We start from the raw sequence: 17,827 nt of genomic DNA on the forward strand, positions 1-17,827 counted from the left end.
ACTTGAAAGATTTTCTTTAGTGTTCTCTTACCTCACAATATCAATTCAGACGTCAACATTGGAGGGTCCTATTGAAGCAGAGAACTGTTGCCTGATCTACTGGAGCACTTTGATGTCTACAGCTTCCCAGGATGCACTTATTTATTCAGTAAAATAAGCTGCCAGCGGAGGAGCCCAGAGATATAAACATCAGCCGACAGATGTTTGTGTGTAACATGAGCTTCAATTTTGTTTCAGCTCCCCGGAATGTTGTTAATCAATTTTGAAAGTTGGACAGGAGAACAGCTCGTGGAAATGGGAATAATTAAGTCCATTTTTCTTTCACCTGGAATAGATGTCAAACACTAGCGAGCTGCCCTCCTTTCCTTTATGCATATGCCTCCGGACCCAGAGAGCTTGCACTTTGCTCACCTCATCTGGCCTCTGTACAAAGGAAATGCAAAGTTCTAAAGGGTTATTGCTGCTCTGTTCAGTGTCAGGCCCGTTTCACCCTCTTCATAGGTCTGCTACACGGGCAGAATTAATTAGAGCAACACAACATCTGTCATTTTTTCAATTGAGTCAAGTGTCCAATTGCTTGGATCAAGTTTCAGAACTTTGCAGTGAACAGTGGTCTTTTAGTTCCATGTTAGCATTGTAAATCAGCTAAAATCCACTCGAGAGGCATTATGAGTATCGCTTGATCGATAGCAGGACTTGATGACTAATTAGAAGTAAACAGTCGTTTGTTTTATACCTAAATCATTCAATCAAGCTGTCAGTGGAACAACAAGGCATGTGCCATAGCCTACTGTATGACAATGTTTGGGACCAAAAAAAGACATTTTTGCAGTGAAGCGGGGACTTTTTCCCCCATATAGAGACAAATAACTTCTCCCCACATAACCATTAATGCATCCGTCTCACCCATGTCTATCATCTGTCTATCCGTCTCAGCTGAATCCGCTTGCTCTTTTCGTTTACCACTAAATTATATGATAAACACAATCATACATGCCTGTCCCTGCACAGATGCTAAAATGAAATAAAGACATGCATGCACACACCCACACATATGCTGTATACAAACAGCTTCCACTGTCGCACTTTTAATATGCCAGATCAACCCCCGGTTTACTAAGCTAATGAGGAGCGTTCCATTGTCTCCTGTTGTGTGCTGTGTTATCACCCAGTCTCGTTCATGGAGTGTCAGCTCCCTGGCTCAGGTCTAGCTTTCGGTGGAACCACAGAGAAAATCAGATTAACCTAAGCCTTTTAACTGCGGTTGGGTTTGATCCCATTTGAGAGTTGGCAACACAATCTATTTTGTTTGTGTTTAGAGGGAGAATGCATGTGGAGGGAGAGGGGAGGGTTGGCTGAGAAGTAAATAAAAAAAAAAAAATGGGTGACACAGGCTAAGCAGCTTTTGCTTTGAGACACAGTTCAAGACAGGGCCGTGACACAAAGTGTTAAATAGCATCTCACCTTTTATTTGCGGGGCCTTCTAGGGGTCTTAGCAGGGCGATGTTCAAAGATGGAAAGAAAAGCAGAATAAGTGACTGCAGCAAGACAGAATGAGAGCGAGGAGCCACACAGTAAATGCAGATTGACTTGCACTTCTATCGACTATCATGTAGAACACATGCACAGCCACGCCAGAAATAAATGCATAATCCATGTAATCCATTTCCAGAGTATCAGTTATAGGTTCGTCTACACAGTAAATATATTTGCATCCACCTCTTTGGATTTGGTTTCTTTTTAGATTTTTTCATGTCTTTGGAATGTACTTAGGATTCGACTGAAAGCTCATGTCTCATTAGCAATGACTGCGTAGAGCGAGGCAGAGAGAGCATCCTGCTGGCTTTTGCCTTGGGCCTCAAGCTCTTTCAAACTGCCCCTGTTTGCACCACAAATGCACACACATGTACACATGCACACACACACACACAGACTCATACATACACGCTTGACCTCCTATGCTTTTGAGGACCCTCGCTGATGCAGTGTATTCTCTGGCCCTATAACCTTAACCCTCACAACGAACCCAAGCCTTACCCTCACCTTACCATGCTATGATAAATAATTCTACCCTAGGCCCCAGGGCCAAGCCTTGATCCTGCAACAGCCCTTTTAGAAAGTGAGGACCAACCATGTTATTTTCCAAGTGTGTCTTCACCTCACACAAAAAAAGATAGAAAGAAGTCTAATGATTCATAATGCACCTCCTTGCAAGTTTAAAAACTCGTGACATGAGATTTGCTCGTCTTGATGAGGACATAAGCCCTAACAAATCAATAGTTCCTTCCTTCTGTTTAACCGTCATACACTTTGAGTCAAAGCTTACATCAGTCTCAAAGGAGAAATGTTATCGTATCCTGCTGTTTCAGTTATTGCAAGTTACTCTGGATAACAAAGCCAGCAGTGGAGCAATTTAGTGCCATACAGATCTCTGTTCTAAAAAAAAAAGTTTCTAAATGGGCCTTAAAGGTTTTTAAGAAGCAGTTTAGCTAGTGTCACTGTTTAGCGTGTGTTACAACAGGCAATAATATGATACGAATCTACAATAATACATGGGATAAAATGGGAAAATACAAATCTTACTTTAGTGATGTTTTTGCAATTATAGTTCACAAGATTTAAATCCCTTCTTGATTTCTGCCATTCTGGATCTCTGCCCCGATTTGCCCGTTTTCCCAATCTGCTGCACCTCTCTGACTGACACGTGAACACAATCTTCGCCTCTCAGCCCATTCCTCGCCCACCTCGTGGTATTTATCTGAGTGAATGCAGAGGGACAGATATCATATAGCGCCATGTGTGCAGAAAAAAGGCTGGGTGGAAAGCCAAATACTAAGTATGGCCCGGGGAAACGGAGGCCTGTCAGCTCTGCCGTGTCGTCTCACAGCTGGCTGAGTGGGTCACTGCGACAGATCACCTCAGTTTGGCCGCGGCACCGCCAACCTCCAACCCCTGAGAGATTCAGTTTGAAACAGCTAAATGCTAAGCCTGTCTGAAAAACACATCACATCAGATCCACGTGAGTGCAACGCTTACTCACCTCATGCACATACAGAGAGGATACTAAAACAAACACACACGGGCGCACATTAGACATACGACAGAAGTGAGTAAAAGAAGAAACAAAGCAACACGGACGAGGGAGAAACCCAGACATACTCACAGTTTTGCCAGACAGTGTTTCATGAGTAGGAGACTGAGTGAGTCATCTCTTTCCACTCGCCAAATGCCTCTTCCTTTTGTCTCTCCAGTGTTAATGTTGAATCAGACAAACCAGCAGACGAAAGAGATCTGAATATTCACTGTTTCCAACATTTTTTTTTTTTCTACATTTACCCTGTTCATGTCAGTTGGCAGCATAAAAAAGTGCAGGTGCATTAGATGGAACTTTTGACATGTGGTGTAGTGACATGTTGTTGCAGCCCATTTGCTGTTTGGGTGATTCTCAGCAGGTGGAATTTCCTCAAGCCTCAATGATGTTTGTCAGTGCAATCCAAAAAGTGAGGGAATGATCTGTCTTACTTTTAGATTTGCTTACTTTCTGTGGCAACATCATCCCCCTCCTGCCTTTGTTACTCACTGTAAATATACAGGATTTAGTCACATGACCACACGAGGAACAAGACATGTAATCATGAGTCCTTTTCAGCAAACAACCCAAAAAAGTCCTTTTTTCTGGTGAAGACAGTCAGATTTACTGGTTGAGGCAGTATATTGGTGCATGTACTGTACCTCCATTCCATCTGCAACATGAGAGTCTATCTATATGTTAATGATGGAAATGATTACATGGTTTTAATACAATTGCTAATTAGAAATCCGTCAAAGTATGCATTGTGGCTGCCATAATACAAGCCATTTAGATTGTCATGAATACAAAAATATAGTGCTTTCTCGGAAAATCATAGCTTTTGCTCTTATTTTACCTCTTTTCTTTTGACACTGTGGTCCCCAAAAATGCAAACACAGCCATTTTGCCTTCCTGAAATTGATTCAAGTTCAATGCATCGAGACATGTTAATGCCCCACTAGACGCTGTGAGGATGCTTTTTACCACCGAAACTAATGGATGTGTGTGAAAACGCAGCTCTGCCGCCGATACTGCATCCCAGGCTTCAGAGATGAACCTCTGTCAACCTATTTTAAGTAGATGTCTTTTTATTTATTTATTTATTCACTTCCTTTCCGCTGCCATTGTGGTTGATTTCTGCTGTGAATGAGCAAGCTGCCTCCCTCTCACAACCTTGACCTCTCAGACACCCCTGGTGTAGATGGGATGTACTTTTGGGAAAGTCTCCCCTTCTTGCTTTCCAGAGATACAAGAGATTTAAGGGGGTCAGGAAAGGGGACTGCTAGATAGAAATCTAATTAGGTGATTGTGCTTGAGGGAGCTTCACTAGCTGCTCAATAAACTCCCACACACTCGCTCTCCTCCTCTCTCATTTCCCTCTCTCGCTTCACTCTCTCTCTCCCCCTCAGCAGTTTGCGCTCACCCCGAGATGCCGCCTGAGAGTCCCCCTGCTGAGGGCACAGTCACAGGATACAGATCACGACTCACTTAGTACATCCTCACTGCTGTTCGTGTTTCTTCAAAGAAACCAACAGATTCGTCGTTCTGTTGATAATAAAGCTTCGAGTTTCTCCTCTTTGCTCGTTATTAGTTTACCTTCAGACTGAAATAAACCCGAAAGGGCTTCAAAGAATGATGAGAAGATAAGGTCAGGTCTGTTTTGGCTCACTCAGTCGTATTTTCCATAGATTACTGTGGATTGACTGGCCTTTGTTTCAGATAAGTGTTTCCGTGTTGATGTGTGAGAGCAAACACAAATGTAAAGACGTCAGATTACATTTGAAAAAATTGACTCCCACAAGGAGTGTGCATGTATTGAAAAGAAACACAAAACTTAGCTTAAAACTACATGGAACAGAAGGTCATGTGGGTGTGTCATGCAGCAGTGTGGCAGATTTTACTATCCTGATGTCATTTATATGCAGCTACTGTGCACTGGCAACTTGTGCTTTTTGATAATGTTCAAGGCCAAAACAAGAAGTCATCTGACATTTCTATAACCCTAACCATGATGGAGAAAACACACTGGTTGTGTCTTCTGACACCCAAAGCACACTGGCACACCATACAGACGTGCCAGTAACTGCAGAGGAAACCAATACTCATCAGGATTTTGGTGCATATCATACACAGCCAGTGCATATTGCTCTCAACTCTAAGCAAAGGGGGTTGGATTTATGGTAGCTTAATCATATTTTAGTTGCCAAGCATGAATGTTGTAAATTATCCAAATGGAATATATTAACAGTCAACCGTTTGCATGTACAGTACGAACATTAGGTCTGATATGTTGAAGAGAAATGTAATCTGGACAACATTGCGCATTTGAGAAGACTTATTTTGCTATTGCAACCTAATATAATTCATAAGGTTGTATCCTGGCACAACATCTTTAAACTATCCTATTCGAGTTCCCAAGACTCAGAGCCTCACTCTCAAAAGCAATAAAAGCCATCACAGCTTATGAAAGTACAACAATCGAGACAACAGGTTGACAGATACCGGTTTTTCAATGGCTGATACAGATGCTGATGTTTTAAGAGTAGGGCGGCCATGGGACCACGCACACACATACACACATAGATAGCATCTGACAAAATACAGCAACTTAATCATGATAATTGCTGAACACTAATGTTATTGTCTGCATTTTGTCTGTGTTTCCTTAAATAGATCTGCACTCCGTCTGCAGTGCACTTATTTTAACTTATTGGGAAAAAAAAATGAATTTTTGTTTCATTGGCCTTGAGAGTGCAGGCATCAAACCAATGCAGATTATCTCAGAATGCCAGATATCAGCCCTACCAGTGAACGGGACCATAGGTAAGATGTGAGATGGCATGTAATGATAGTTTTTCCTCTTTTAATCACCTTTGTTAGTGTAGTGGTAATGTGTTTCTCTGTGTTTCTCGAGTGCAGAGTCTGCAGCGTGCTAAGGAAGGAGCGTGTGATTTACCCTGAAATCATGGCGTAGCATTTTGTAATTACAAAGTAAGCCATATTATCCCAAGCAGCCTCCCTGAGCTGTGGGTATGACTAAGCCTGTTCTGTGTCTGTGATGCAACGTCAATGCCGAGGAGCTGTTTATTGTGAAGGTACAATTGTGGCCCGGAAGTGTGCTCGGCAGTAGCTTAGTCACAGTAATGCATAGCCACCGCTCAGGCTCATAATTCAGACTTATGTGCAGCGCTAAATGAATGAGGGTGTCTTGCACAGACGGGCAACACGAGCTGAAAAATCACACTAAAGCGGACGTCTTTATGGGCGATAAAGGTGTTGAGTGCATCTACAGTGTTATTGTTTGGATAATCAATGCTCAGGTGGATGATCAATGACGGACAGGGAATCTGAGGAAAAGGAAATCAGAGAGATGAAAAGAGAGCATGCTGAAGAGGCTGAGCGGTGGAGGAGAAAGGATGGAGCTCAGTCCAGTAAACAAAGCCATGTTTAACATTTTCTAAGTATCCGGCCCTTTAAAGAGGAGGCTGCTACTGTTACAGCTGAGTAATGGTTTGATGTATTTCCATCGATCTTATCTGATATGGTAAGCTTTTGTGAGACCAGACAAAGGAATTACAGCCATCGAACATCCTGCTTTAATCATCCTGAGAAATGCTTCACTTAATAGTAGCTCAGGGGGTTGTTTGTCATTTGTGTCTCTGCTGATTTCTAAGAGCGCTGTCTGAGCATTCACCTGAGTGTGAAGCAGAGGTGGAGGCTGGGACGTGCTGCAAGATAAAGTGTGTCTTCCTTACATTAAAAAGTCAAAACACTTATTGGTATATTCTGTCAAAATCAATTTGGGGGTCTTCATGGAAGCTTAAAAGGTTCTCTCAGTCTCTTTTTCCAGCCATTCATAACTGCATATATCGAGTGTAATCATGTGCAGATTGTGTGATGGTTAAATCAATCTTCTGCTTGTTCCTCATGCAGATGACTGAAGAGCGTTGACCATTTAAGTTGATTATGAAGGAATTTAGAATTGTTAGCATTTGAGATGTTTTGCCAAGAGCGCACTTTGTGTTGAATAGGCAAGTGAGAACAGCTGAAGAGTGGGATCAGCTGTTGCTAAATGAGTACTTAAGCTATCGGTGGCTGAGACAGACAGCAGATAAACAAATCTGAGCTTCCACAAAGTCAGTGGCAGCTTTCAACTTCTTCTGTAAACCAGGACAAACACAATTATTGTGTTACGGACAACACGACATTTTCTATATGTGCTTCACGTCTGCTGCGTTTTTATTTCTGAAATGTATTTTAACCCTGTGTGCTACCGTTCAAGTCAGTTCAAAACTGACTTTCAGGGAACAGTTTGACTTTGGCAGGAAGTATGTTCTCTTGCTTTCTGGTGAAGAGTTAGAGGAGACGATCCATATTAATGTAAGTCTGGAACAGGTGGAAACAGCTAGCTTGGCGCTGTCCAGCGGTTACAGATCTAGCCTCCGAGAACATCTAAAGCTTGCCAATTGAAGCGTTAGCATTGAGTTTGTTTTTTTTTTTTTTAAAAAAAAAAAAAAAAGCTTATTGCCACCGGTGTCCTGGCCTGCTACTTAAGGTGCAAGAGCAGTTTTTGCCTTTTACGTGAATCAAACAAATATAACGTGCTAATTAATGAGTTTTAGAGGTGCTAGTGCACTTAATAAATGTAATCAAAAGTTATTACAGAGATTATGTTAAATTATTCTCTTTTTTTTTTAGTTTTCTTATTATTAAAAAGACAACAGGATAATAATGTCAGGAGCCATAGATGTAACAATCCAACTGTGTGACAGTACATTGTAACAAAATAAATAGAATTAAAAATGACATTAATCATAAAATGAAGAGTGCAGACCAGCTCTTCACGGTTCTCTCTGCGTCTCTGTGTCATGTACTTGCCAAAAAATTGTCCTTACCCACTTATTTTACAAATAAGGAGCCTCAGCCAGAAGATGAAAACCAACTTACTTCCTTTGTAGCGTCGACGCCTCGTATGTCACACCAACAAATGCTCCTCACACAAGTACAAACGGTGTTACCCACGGTGCTTTAGGTGTGCAGCATCAGCTCGTGCAACAGCAGTCGCAGGAAAACCAGGATAATCACATCATTTCCCGAGTGTAAAAGGATAGCTTCATTATTTAAACTGGAAGAATCTTTCAGGCAACATTTTAAGCTTCTGGTAAAATATTCTCGGGCGCAATGTAAATTTATTTTGCTCACACGCAGAATAGAAGTATAATAGCTTTTGTTAGCTCAAGGCAAGCATGCATCATCCAAAGCAGCATCTGACTGGAAGACTTTCTGTATTGGACACAACACATTTTCGGGAATATGACTTACTAGTGAAACATGTTATTGGACTTCCACAGTTAACATTATAACAGTCTAGAGACACTGAGATAAAATCTAGTATAATACAATAATAATTTAATGTAATACAAAGAGATTCAAGTTTTAAATTCTGCCTGAAGGTTTACACTTTTTAGGCAAAATGGCTTGGCTCCTCGCGCTTCTCTGCTGCTGGCCTTCTGCCTTCCCACCATTCATGTGGAGAATTTTGACATTTAAAATTCTTTAAAACCACATAATAACCAACTCTGTTCTAGTGCTGCAGTGTGTTTTATCCACAGCGTCTATGCTTTGTTTTGTTCAGCAGAGCTGAAGAGTAGATTTCTGTTTTTCCGAGTGGTGCAGAAGACAAAGGTGAAGGAAATCAGAATAATAAGAAATATGTGGATTTGTACGTAGTGTGCCGACGGAGGAAGAAACAGAGCGGACGGATGTGATGTGAAAATATAATTTATCAGCTTGCGGTTTGGCGCTGGCTGCAGATTAACAGGATGAGAGGGGGACGAATTGTCACCGAGAGGCCTGTGTTAAGGTGAAAGGATCTCCAGGGGCTGTTTGATGTCTGTTCAGCTCACAGTGAATCCTATCTCACCTTATTGTGTCCACACAGAGTTCTCAAAATTGGATCACAGTTGAGTTTTATCTTTCAGTGCGGATCACTATTATTGCATTATATAGGAGGACTACACCCTCGCCGAGTCTCTGTCTTCCTTTCTGTTTCTCTGCAAATTTGCATTTTGACTTTGCTCCATCCGAGAGCAAATATGGCAGCCGCGCAGAATATCTCTCCTCTTCTGTTCATAAAAAAAGCTCTTTAGTGAGGCACTTTATAATAGTTTTGCATTTCTAACATTAAGACTTTTTTTTTTTATAGTGCTGTGTCAACTTTCTGAAGTTATTTTTTTTTTTTATCTCTTTGTGACTGTCGCCCCTTTGAACTGCACTTTCATAGGAAGCCTTCTGCATCTGTAGCATCCCAGTATACTCGCTCCACCCCTCCCCCTCCCTCATGAAAGAAGCATTTGAAATGTTAAGTGTAAAGTGCTTTTCATATTCATTTTCTTGTTCCTATTGAGTGGATCTGAGTAGAAAATCTAACCTCTGTTTCTTTTCCGTTTTGTGCTTTTCTTCCTTTGCTTCTCTTTCCTCAGCTAATTCACACCATCAGCGTGGTGGACAGAGACGAGCCACAAACCGGACATCGCTTTTACTTCACCCTGGCCCCGGAGGCCTCCAGCAGTCGACACTTCACCCTGTGGGATGTCAAAGGTGAGAGGGCAAAGGTCCTGTACTGGGGTTATGGGTGAAGATGCGCATTTGAGTGGCTGTGCTGATGGCGTTATCAGCATAATTTGATTTTCAGCGTATAATGTAATGGAACAAGCAGGAGTCTTAAAGGCTGGCTGTTGTATTTTGAGTGGGTGTGCGCATTGTGAATGTGCACAGGTGCAGCAAAACTGTGCTCGACTGAAAAACGTTCAACATCGCCATGAAGCTCATAGAGATGGATTAGTGTGATTGGCAATGTAAGAGTTTGGTGAAATGCTGAGGGCGTTAAGGCAACATTAAGTTAGTCTAAAATAGTGCAACTCAAAAAACTTTGTCAGAACACAGTAGTTGCCAGTAATTTCAGTGTCTTAGTTACCTCATTTAGGCGCCAGATGGTTGTCATTGTTATGGACGGCACTACCAGAAGAAATCTTAACAATCGCAGAAGACTCTTTCAAAGTGAATGCAAAGTAGTCTGTTTTTTTCTGTGATTTAGGATTCACTCCATAATCAGGTAGTTTTTTTTTTATTTTTATTATTTGATAAACACCATCTGTTCTAGTCCTCTGAGCAGAGTAATATTATTAGAAGGTATTACACACCACTGCATGTCTGACACTGTGCAAACTGGACAAAACCCATTTTTACCAGTTTGTCTGAAGAAGTTTGCTCGACTGTTCAAACAATGAAGCTGAGCATTGTTTTCCACAGTGATGGCATTTTCTATGACTTTTGAACGCTGTTTAACACAGAATCTTGTCTTGATTCCTCTTAAATAGAACGTCAACAGTTTACCTAATTTTCCCGAGTGTCATCATGAAAACTGCACTTCGCACGAACACAACATTTATGCGACTCCGCATGAGGAAATTAAAATTGACTGTGCCCCCCAGTGATGACTCCGCTTTGTCGGGAAGATAAGTTTTTTCATGCTTGTCTGTGTTTTTGCAAGCGCGCTTGCAGATCCCTCGTTTAGAGATGTGTACCTAAGTGAATGTGACATCTGGCTAAATCAAGATTGATCTGACACCAGGAAAATGTCAGGGGAGCAGCCGGAGCTAGGGAAATGTCACCGTGCGAAGGCAGCGAGGTCTGCTGACGTCCCGTTCACATGCTCGCATGTAGCAATGGATACACACATAACCTTTGCTACTGTGTGTGCACATGTGCATGTAGGTGAAATATTAGCATGGCGTGTACACTGTTGAATAGGGAGAATGATTAAAAAGCTTCTTCGTGCACAGATGGAAACGTTACACCACCCACCTCGGTACATTTCATGTATTCACAAACACAAACGCTTCTGCAGACCCTGTATATAGTTCGGTGAAAGACAAACAAAACCCCACACAGACTTTTTATCCTCCCACCCCTGTTTTTTTCCCACTCTGGTGTCTCTTCTCATGGACACATTTGTCAACCTGTCACTTTCAATTTGTCACTTCTCCTTTTCCCCATCATGGCCTCACATTGTGTTGTGTCTCCAAGCCTTGACACACAATGATGAAAAGGCTTTTTTCCCCCATGGTGCTAAACTCTTTTAAGTTGTTGCTGGCAGTCTGTAGAGCAAAACCTCATATTTACCACATAAACTTTATTGTTACATGACAAACTGGCATCATTTTTGCCTAGAAAATGTCCCACATCATCAAGAAATTTCATGTGATATGGAGGTGTAGAAAAAAACAAACAAACAGAAATTCACATTTTAGTGGATTATTTTTGCTTATTTCATTCAACACATCTGTGAAAGTTGTGTTCCTTATTTTTCTGTGGTTTGTTCAGTCAGTGACAAACATTTCAAAAACCTCACTGCACATGTGTCACCGCAGGAATCATTTATAAAGCATGAATGGTAAAGCCAACGTGATACAACATCCAGGAGAAATCGTGCTGTATAAGTCTTTAGGCGAGTGTACCGTAGTTTTTTCTTTGGCTCTGGTGATTTGTGCTCTGTGTCTTTGTACCTGTGAATTAATAGAAGGAATAAAATCGCTTATGTAGGAGTTCAAGAATGTCCACAAAAGAAAAACAAGAACATTTGTTTTTCAAATGGCTTAAATGACCTATGTTCCTCCCGGCAGTCAACACTGCTTTCTCTTAACCATGACCGGGATCCTTCTCTAACCTTGAACAAGCAGTTCGTATTAGTCATGCCAGCGTGCGGCTCTGGAGTTGGTCAGCCCACCCTTTTGGTTGAGACTGAAATACCCCAGAAGTTATTGGATGGATTGTCATGACATTTTGTACAGATATCTATGGTCCACAGAGGATGAATGCTGATTGCTTTGGTGATCCCCTGACTTTTCATGTATCGTCACCAGCAGCTCAAAATTTCACATGATCCAATAAATTGGTTTCTGACCGAATGCCAAAATAAAACTAATGACTTGACCATCAGCCTGTAGAGTGTAGGCACTCAGGGGCAAATTCACAAAAGGATTGCGTCGCTTTTGCTGTTAAACCTGAAAGAATAAGGCAAAAAGAAACTGTAATTCTCAAAGGGTGAAATGTCCTCCTGACTGGGTTGCCAAGCAAACAACATCTCCGGTGCTTTTTGCACTTACTTAAGTTAGGTAATATGCATACATTTGGCACAGTTAGCACCTTTCTAGGCTCAAAAGTTCAGTTCACAAACACCAGCATGAACAGCCACTGGCAGTTAGAGAGAAAATTATTAGCCTCCTCAGAGAGTCGGTGGTAGCTGAAGCGCATTTGTAAGAGGTGTCACGATTGGGTTTAATCGCCAATGACTTTTCACATTTATCATCCTTATTGTGCACATCAATAAAATAATGGTTCAGGCTTATGAAGTCTCTCCCGATTGAAGTGAAGCTTATCGTAAGTTCAATCAGGAGACTATCCTCATGCTACTCCTTCATTCTCATTCCTCTCCCTCCCTCTTCTCCTGCTTCCTCGTATCAGCTGATTTGGGGCTTTTACTCTTTTGTCACAATCTCTGTCAGCCAGTCTTATCTTCGCTGCTCTCCTCTCTGTTGCTGTCAGCTGTCATTTCACTGTGTGTTGTACTTTGCCACATGGATAATTGCAATCAGATGCAAAACTTGAAGTGAGCGTTTGCGCTGCAGCATCATTAGCACAGTATGTGTCTTGAACGGGACCTTGACACGGGGCAGACAGCGTTCGCAAGTGGCTGCAATCCATCTTTGTGACTTCGGCCCTCAGCCTTGTTTTAGCTTTGATCATGTCAAACCACACCAGACTCCCAAAAGGGTCATCAGATGTGGTCCCATGTGTCTTTCTGGATGTGTAGTGTAGCGTGTAGTTTGAAGGACTTGGGACTTGAGATAAAGGTGTTTGAGGAAGGTTGTTCTGATCCAACTGCACTGCCAGCCTTTTAATTTGTATTGATTTTGATAAAGATGCCTCGGTCTGTCTGCTTTCACGTGTGTTGGAGGGAGTCTTGTTCTGCAGCAGACGGCGGTGGAAGGGAATGCCGTGTAAAAGTCAAAAGGACAAACTCAGGGGCGTAACGTTCCCGTACATAAACAGTAATATGAAGATTGTTCTACATGTGCCAGAGAAGCTCTAGGGTGACATGGATAAGGGTGATATATGTTCTGGGAGATGGATTGCTTGGTATCCTCTGCACAAGTCTACCCACAAAGCTTCTCTGACTCTATTTGTCAAAGCCTCCTTCTGTATTCTCTGTTACATTTATCTGTGTCTACAGGAGAGCGCTCATATATACAGCGCTGAAGTTTAATTTCAAACAGTGGCTCTCTCGCACATTTTCTCCCCTGTATTTGTTTGCCTTGACAAAAAAAAAAAAAAAAAAACACATGATAAATGTTAACAGCACAAAAGCGGTTCACTTCCCTGGAGGAATCATTCAACCCGAAGTTAAACGTGACAATCTTGGCACCCTTCAGCTGGGGTCCTTGAACCGTGCATTATTGCATGCCAAATGATTTATTCAGACGGTGCATAACGAGGATGGCACTTTGCTGTCTTTGTCTTCGTCAGTTCAGCACTTGACCATTTCTTGAAGAAGTTTTCATTGTTCTTTTTCGAATCAAATGGCAAGCATCTTACATTGTTAAGTCCTGAAGACTGTGATTTGTCTTGACATTTTAGGAATGTCAAATAGACCTGTATGATCAACACTACCTCTTTTTTGTGCTTCTTCCATTAGTACAGAGTTCTGTGAAAAGGAGGAAAAACAAGAATGCCAATGAAAGTGCACAATGGATGAAGTTTCTTCAATTTACTGCTAAAAAAAACAGACAGAGGGTTTTTCATTCTTTAGATATTAAGCGCTCATGTGTGATTCTCTGCCTTACCTTGTTTCTCTGACCCCCTCCCCCCGACAAACTCACACCGCCCACCCAGACAAGACAGCTGGCATCCGGACCCAGCGGTCAGGCTTTAACCGCCATGAGCAGAATGTGTACTTCCTGCCCATCATGGTGGTTGACAGCGGGCCGCCCTCCCTCAGCTCCACAGGCACCCTGACCATTCATGTCTGCGGCTGTGACACAGGTGAGAGCTATTGCAGGAGCTGCACCATTACTAACATTATCATCACTGTCACCTCCTGCATCAGCAGTGCTACAAGGGTCATCCACACGCCGTTGTTTTGGTGAGCAAAGCGGTCGTATCAGCTTATATTTGTGGAAAACAAAATAACACAAGGCCAGAAATCTGCTGACAAATGGCCCTCAACAGTGAATTCAGCTGGGTGCAAATGTAATATATGCATGATAAAAACACTTTTTTTTTTCTTTTGATGAGACAGTGCTTAATCCTTGTCCACTGAACTGACTCGTAACTGGTGTTGAATCTGTACAGTAAATGTTAATGTTTCTTTTTGCAACACAGATGGAGCCATCCAGTCCTGCAATGCCACAGCCTATGTAATGAGTGCTGCTCTCAGTCCTGGGGCACTTATAGCACTACTGGTCTGCATGCTCATCCTCATAGGTAAGCAGATGGATGGACTCATGTATGTATGTATGCATGTATGAGGAGATAAATGGATGGACGGATGATGGATTGCTCGACGGATGGATAAGCACAATTCATTATTGTTACTTTTCTGGGGTCAGTGCTAAGTTCAGCTACTCCGGCAGGGCCACCAGGAGCATTACGTTCAGTGGTGGGGTGTACTAGTCAAAAGGGAAGGCTGAGGGCTGCACCTGAAGACACGACTCCATGTCCTCTGCTCATGAAATCATGCAACCAAGCATGTGTCTTTTAATGGATTGACCACTTTTAGAGGTTATGTATATTTCACGAAAGAACTTGCACATGCAGCGGCAAAAAAAAAAAAAAAAACTACGACGGGCGGCATGAAAAATGAGATCAATTTTTCATCTTTCTTTCATTCAGCAGCTTTCCTGTCCTGTTGGACATTTCGTTGCAGCTTTTATGAGGAGAAAGCTTTTGTTTAAACAGGAGCACAGATGATGCCTGGGTTTATGAATGATATCAAGCCACTTTGATCCTTGGAAAAGAGACGGGGATAGAAATGAATGGGAGTGAAGTGGAGGGGGGTTAGAGGGAGCAAACAGGGAAAACAGCTGCCTCAGCACTTGTATGCCTGTGAAACAGCAGGCTTTAAATAGACAAGGCTTTCCAGACTTTCTCTGATTTTTATACACGTACGCACATGCACACAGCAACATACACATGCATGCACACGCTCAGCCTCTCAGCAACCGAAGAGGGTTAGTATTGTCATATCTGAAAATTTTATGAGTTGGCTTCTCGCTCTCCCCCCACTGTTCGTCTTAGCATTCCACTTCTCAGTGACAGAAAGAAACGACAGTGCTGTCACAGTGTTTTGTCTCCCCCGCTCGCGCCTATACACGTTTACATCGTGCAGGCAGCGAATGATGGATGATCATGACACCAGGCAGCTCTAACTCTAACTAACATTGCTATCTATTTCTTTTAAGAGCTTTTCTAATGAGAGTTGTTAAAACTCTGCCTCCATTAACCAAACCATCTACTGGAGTGTACTTCAAAAGCAGGGCATCATTTATTCATCACGGTTTTAAAAGCCTCAACAAAAATGTTATGTACAAATCTGAGGCAACCTCTGCAGCCTATAAAAAAAAAACTGTGTGTGCTTGTTGATCATGGTTTTGGTGTTCTGGGCTAGATGACATCCCCTCAAAGGCCTGTGTTGCAAGCATCTCTCTGGCCTTTAAACTTGTGGAAAGCTAGACACTATGCAGAAAAATAGAGGTACTTTGTGCAGAGATTTTTTCTTCGAGATTTTGAAGAAAATGCAGACTAAAATGCGTATGTAAGACTTTGATGCTTTAAGTGTTTTGGTATTATTTCATGCCATTAGAACTCCAGTCGTGAAATGATGCAGTGTTGATTCGAATAGTGTCAGTGACTCTAATCTTTAAGTCCATGCCACTTTGAGTGACTGACACTGATTGGTAGAAAAAAGGACTGGACAGGCATCAACAAAGCACTGAAGGACAGCCTCAGTCTGAGCGCCTGCCTTCTGCCAGTCTTCATGCGCCCGGTAAAATCTCTGCAGGGTCTCGGATCAGGGGGATGAGCAGTGTTTTCACAACTGTTGTGAGGCATGAATAACAGACAGGAGCAAGGCATGTGGCAGCAATCTTATCGACTGCACACTGCCCAACGCTGCTCCTGCTTTACTTACCCCACACACACAGATTTAGTGTGTGTGGTCGGCATCCACGGGCTTAGTCAAGTCACTCCTCACCTCCTAACTGCAATGCAGTAATACACACACACACACACACACACACACAAACACACACACACACACATAGATAAAGACCACTTTTGGGAACATTACAGAGACCCACATTACATTTCTGGAGACTTACCCTAATCTTAACCATAACCTCAAAATCAGCTTTTCCCCTATTGGTTACATGGCTTTTGTCCCCCATTAGCTTCTCTTTGGTCTGAAATGCCTCCCAGAAAGTATTCCAAGCCAGGACCACACACAGACACGCACACGCACGGCGTCTGCCTAAGCAGCCAGCGCTCCCTCTCTCCAGAGGCTGAACCACCTCTATTATATCAATTATTGGATGATGAGCAAAATGAAAACAAATTTCTGCATAATTACCTTACAAACAAACAGTCCCTCCATCAGTTCGTTTATAGGCCTGATGTGATGAATCCATTCCACTACATCGCAGCATCTGCATGCATCCATTCCAATTACCTCCCATCTGCTCGTGATGAACTCCTGGGCGGGGGTAACCAGTGCAGCCCAAGGGTAAATGCGCCGTCAGGAAGGCTTATCGAAACATCTGCAAACACGGGGACCAGCTTTGTATGTATAAGACGCAGCTATACACAGGTACATATGCTTCATACGTAGGTAATTTCTGTACATGGTGTATTAAAATTGCCTGAGGTGTGAAGTTAAATAGGTTTTCAACAGCTTACAGTTCAACCATCAGTGTTCCTGATGCAGAGTGATGCTCACATGTTATCAGTGAGCGTTTGTCTGAAGTGAGGTTATCTGATCGTCTTTGCTTCAGACCGAGCTACCACATACTATCACATACTCCTTCAGTACTATTTACTGGAGAATCAGCTGATCTGCATGTATGAGGGAGTTCATAACACTAAGTTTCCTACCTCCTATTACTCTCCTCATTAGTGGGAATTTAGAATAATTGTCTCCGCTCTTGTTTAGTATGCATGGCAGCGTGAGCCGCAATTTACCACAAACCATGACTGTTTCCTCAACCCTGTGGCAATTAATTCACCCCATTCATGGAGGAGAAGAATAAACACAATGGATACAGACACCGGTTTCCCAATGGAGCCCAGAAACAATGTAAGAGGAGAACTAATGTACATTATCAGTCAAAGATACTGCATAAAATCCCCATTCAAGATCAGCAAGGCTCTTAGGCTGGCGCAGCTCTTTAGGCAGCGAACACATGGGGCATTTTCACCCCGCAAGTTCTTTTTTTAGGCCATTTACACCAAATGAAGACAATCACCAGCAGCAGCAACAAGTAATTTGTGAAGATTATATACTTGAAACCAATGTTTGAAACCGAGAAAGAAAAGAGTGGCAGAGGGAGATGAAAGCGAAGATGAAACATGGCGTTCCCTGACTGCAAGGTTACTTTGAAAGTCTATTTCTCCATGGGCTGTTCGCATACACACTAATATATG

The 17,827-nt window shown here is 42.3% G+C and overlaps 1 protein-coding gene across 1 annotated transcript in view; it reads left to right on the top strand.

Moving 5' to 3' along the window:
* cdh22 (cadherin 22) overlaps positions 1 to 17,827 on the top strand; it is a 154,792-nt gene that overhangs the window by 132,890 nt on the left and 4,075 nt on the right. Inside the window, exons 11-13 of the mRNA XM_076740980.1 lie at positions 9,553 to 9,670; positions 14,024 to 14,173; positions 14,513 to 14,614. Of these exons, the coding sequence (XP_076597095.1) occupies positions 9,553 to 9,670; positions 14,024 to 14,173; positions 14,513 to 14,614 (370 nt within the window). The remainder of the gene's footprint in view (positions 1 to 9,552; positions 9,671 to 14,023; positions 14,174 to 14,512; positions 14,615 to 17,827) is intronic.

The sequence above is a fragment of the Chaetodon auriga genome, chromosome 2 (assembly GCF_051107435.1).
Source record: "Chaetodon auriga isolate fChaAug3 chromosome 2, fChaAug3.hap1, whole genome shotgun sequence".
Classification (NCBI taxonomy): domain Eukaryota; kingdom Metazoa; phylum Chordata; class Actinopteri; order Chaetodontiformes; family Chaetodontidae; genus Chaetodon; species Chaetodon auriga.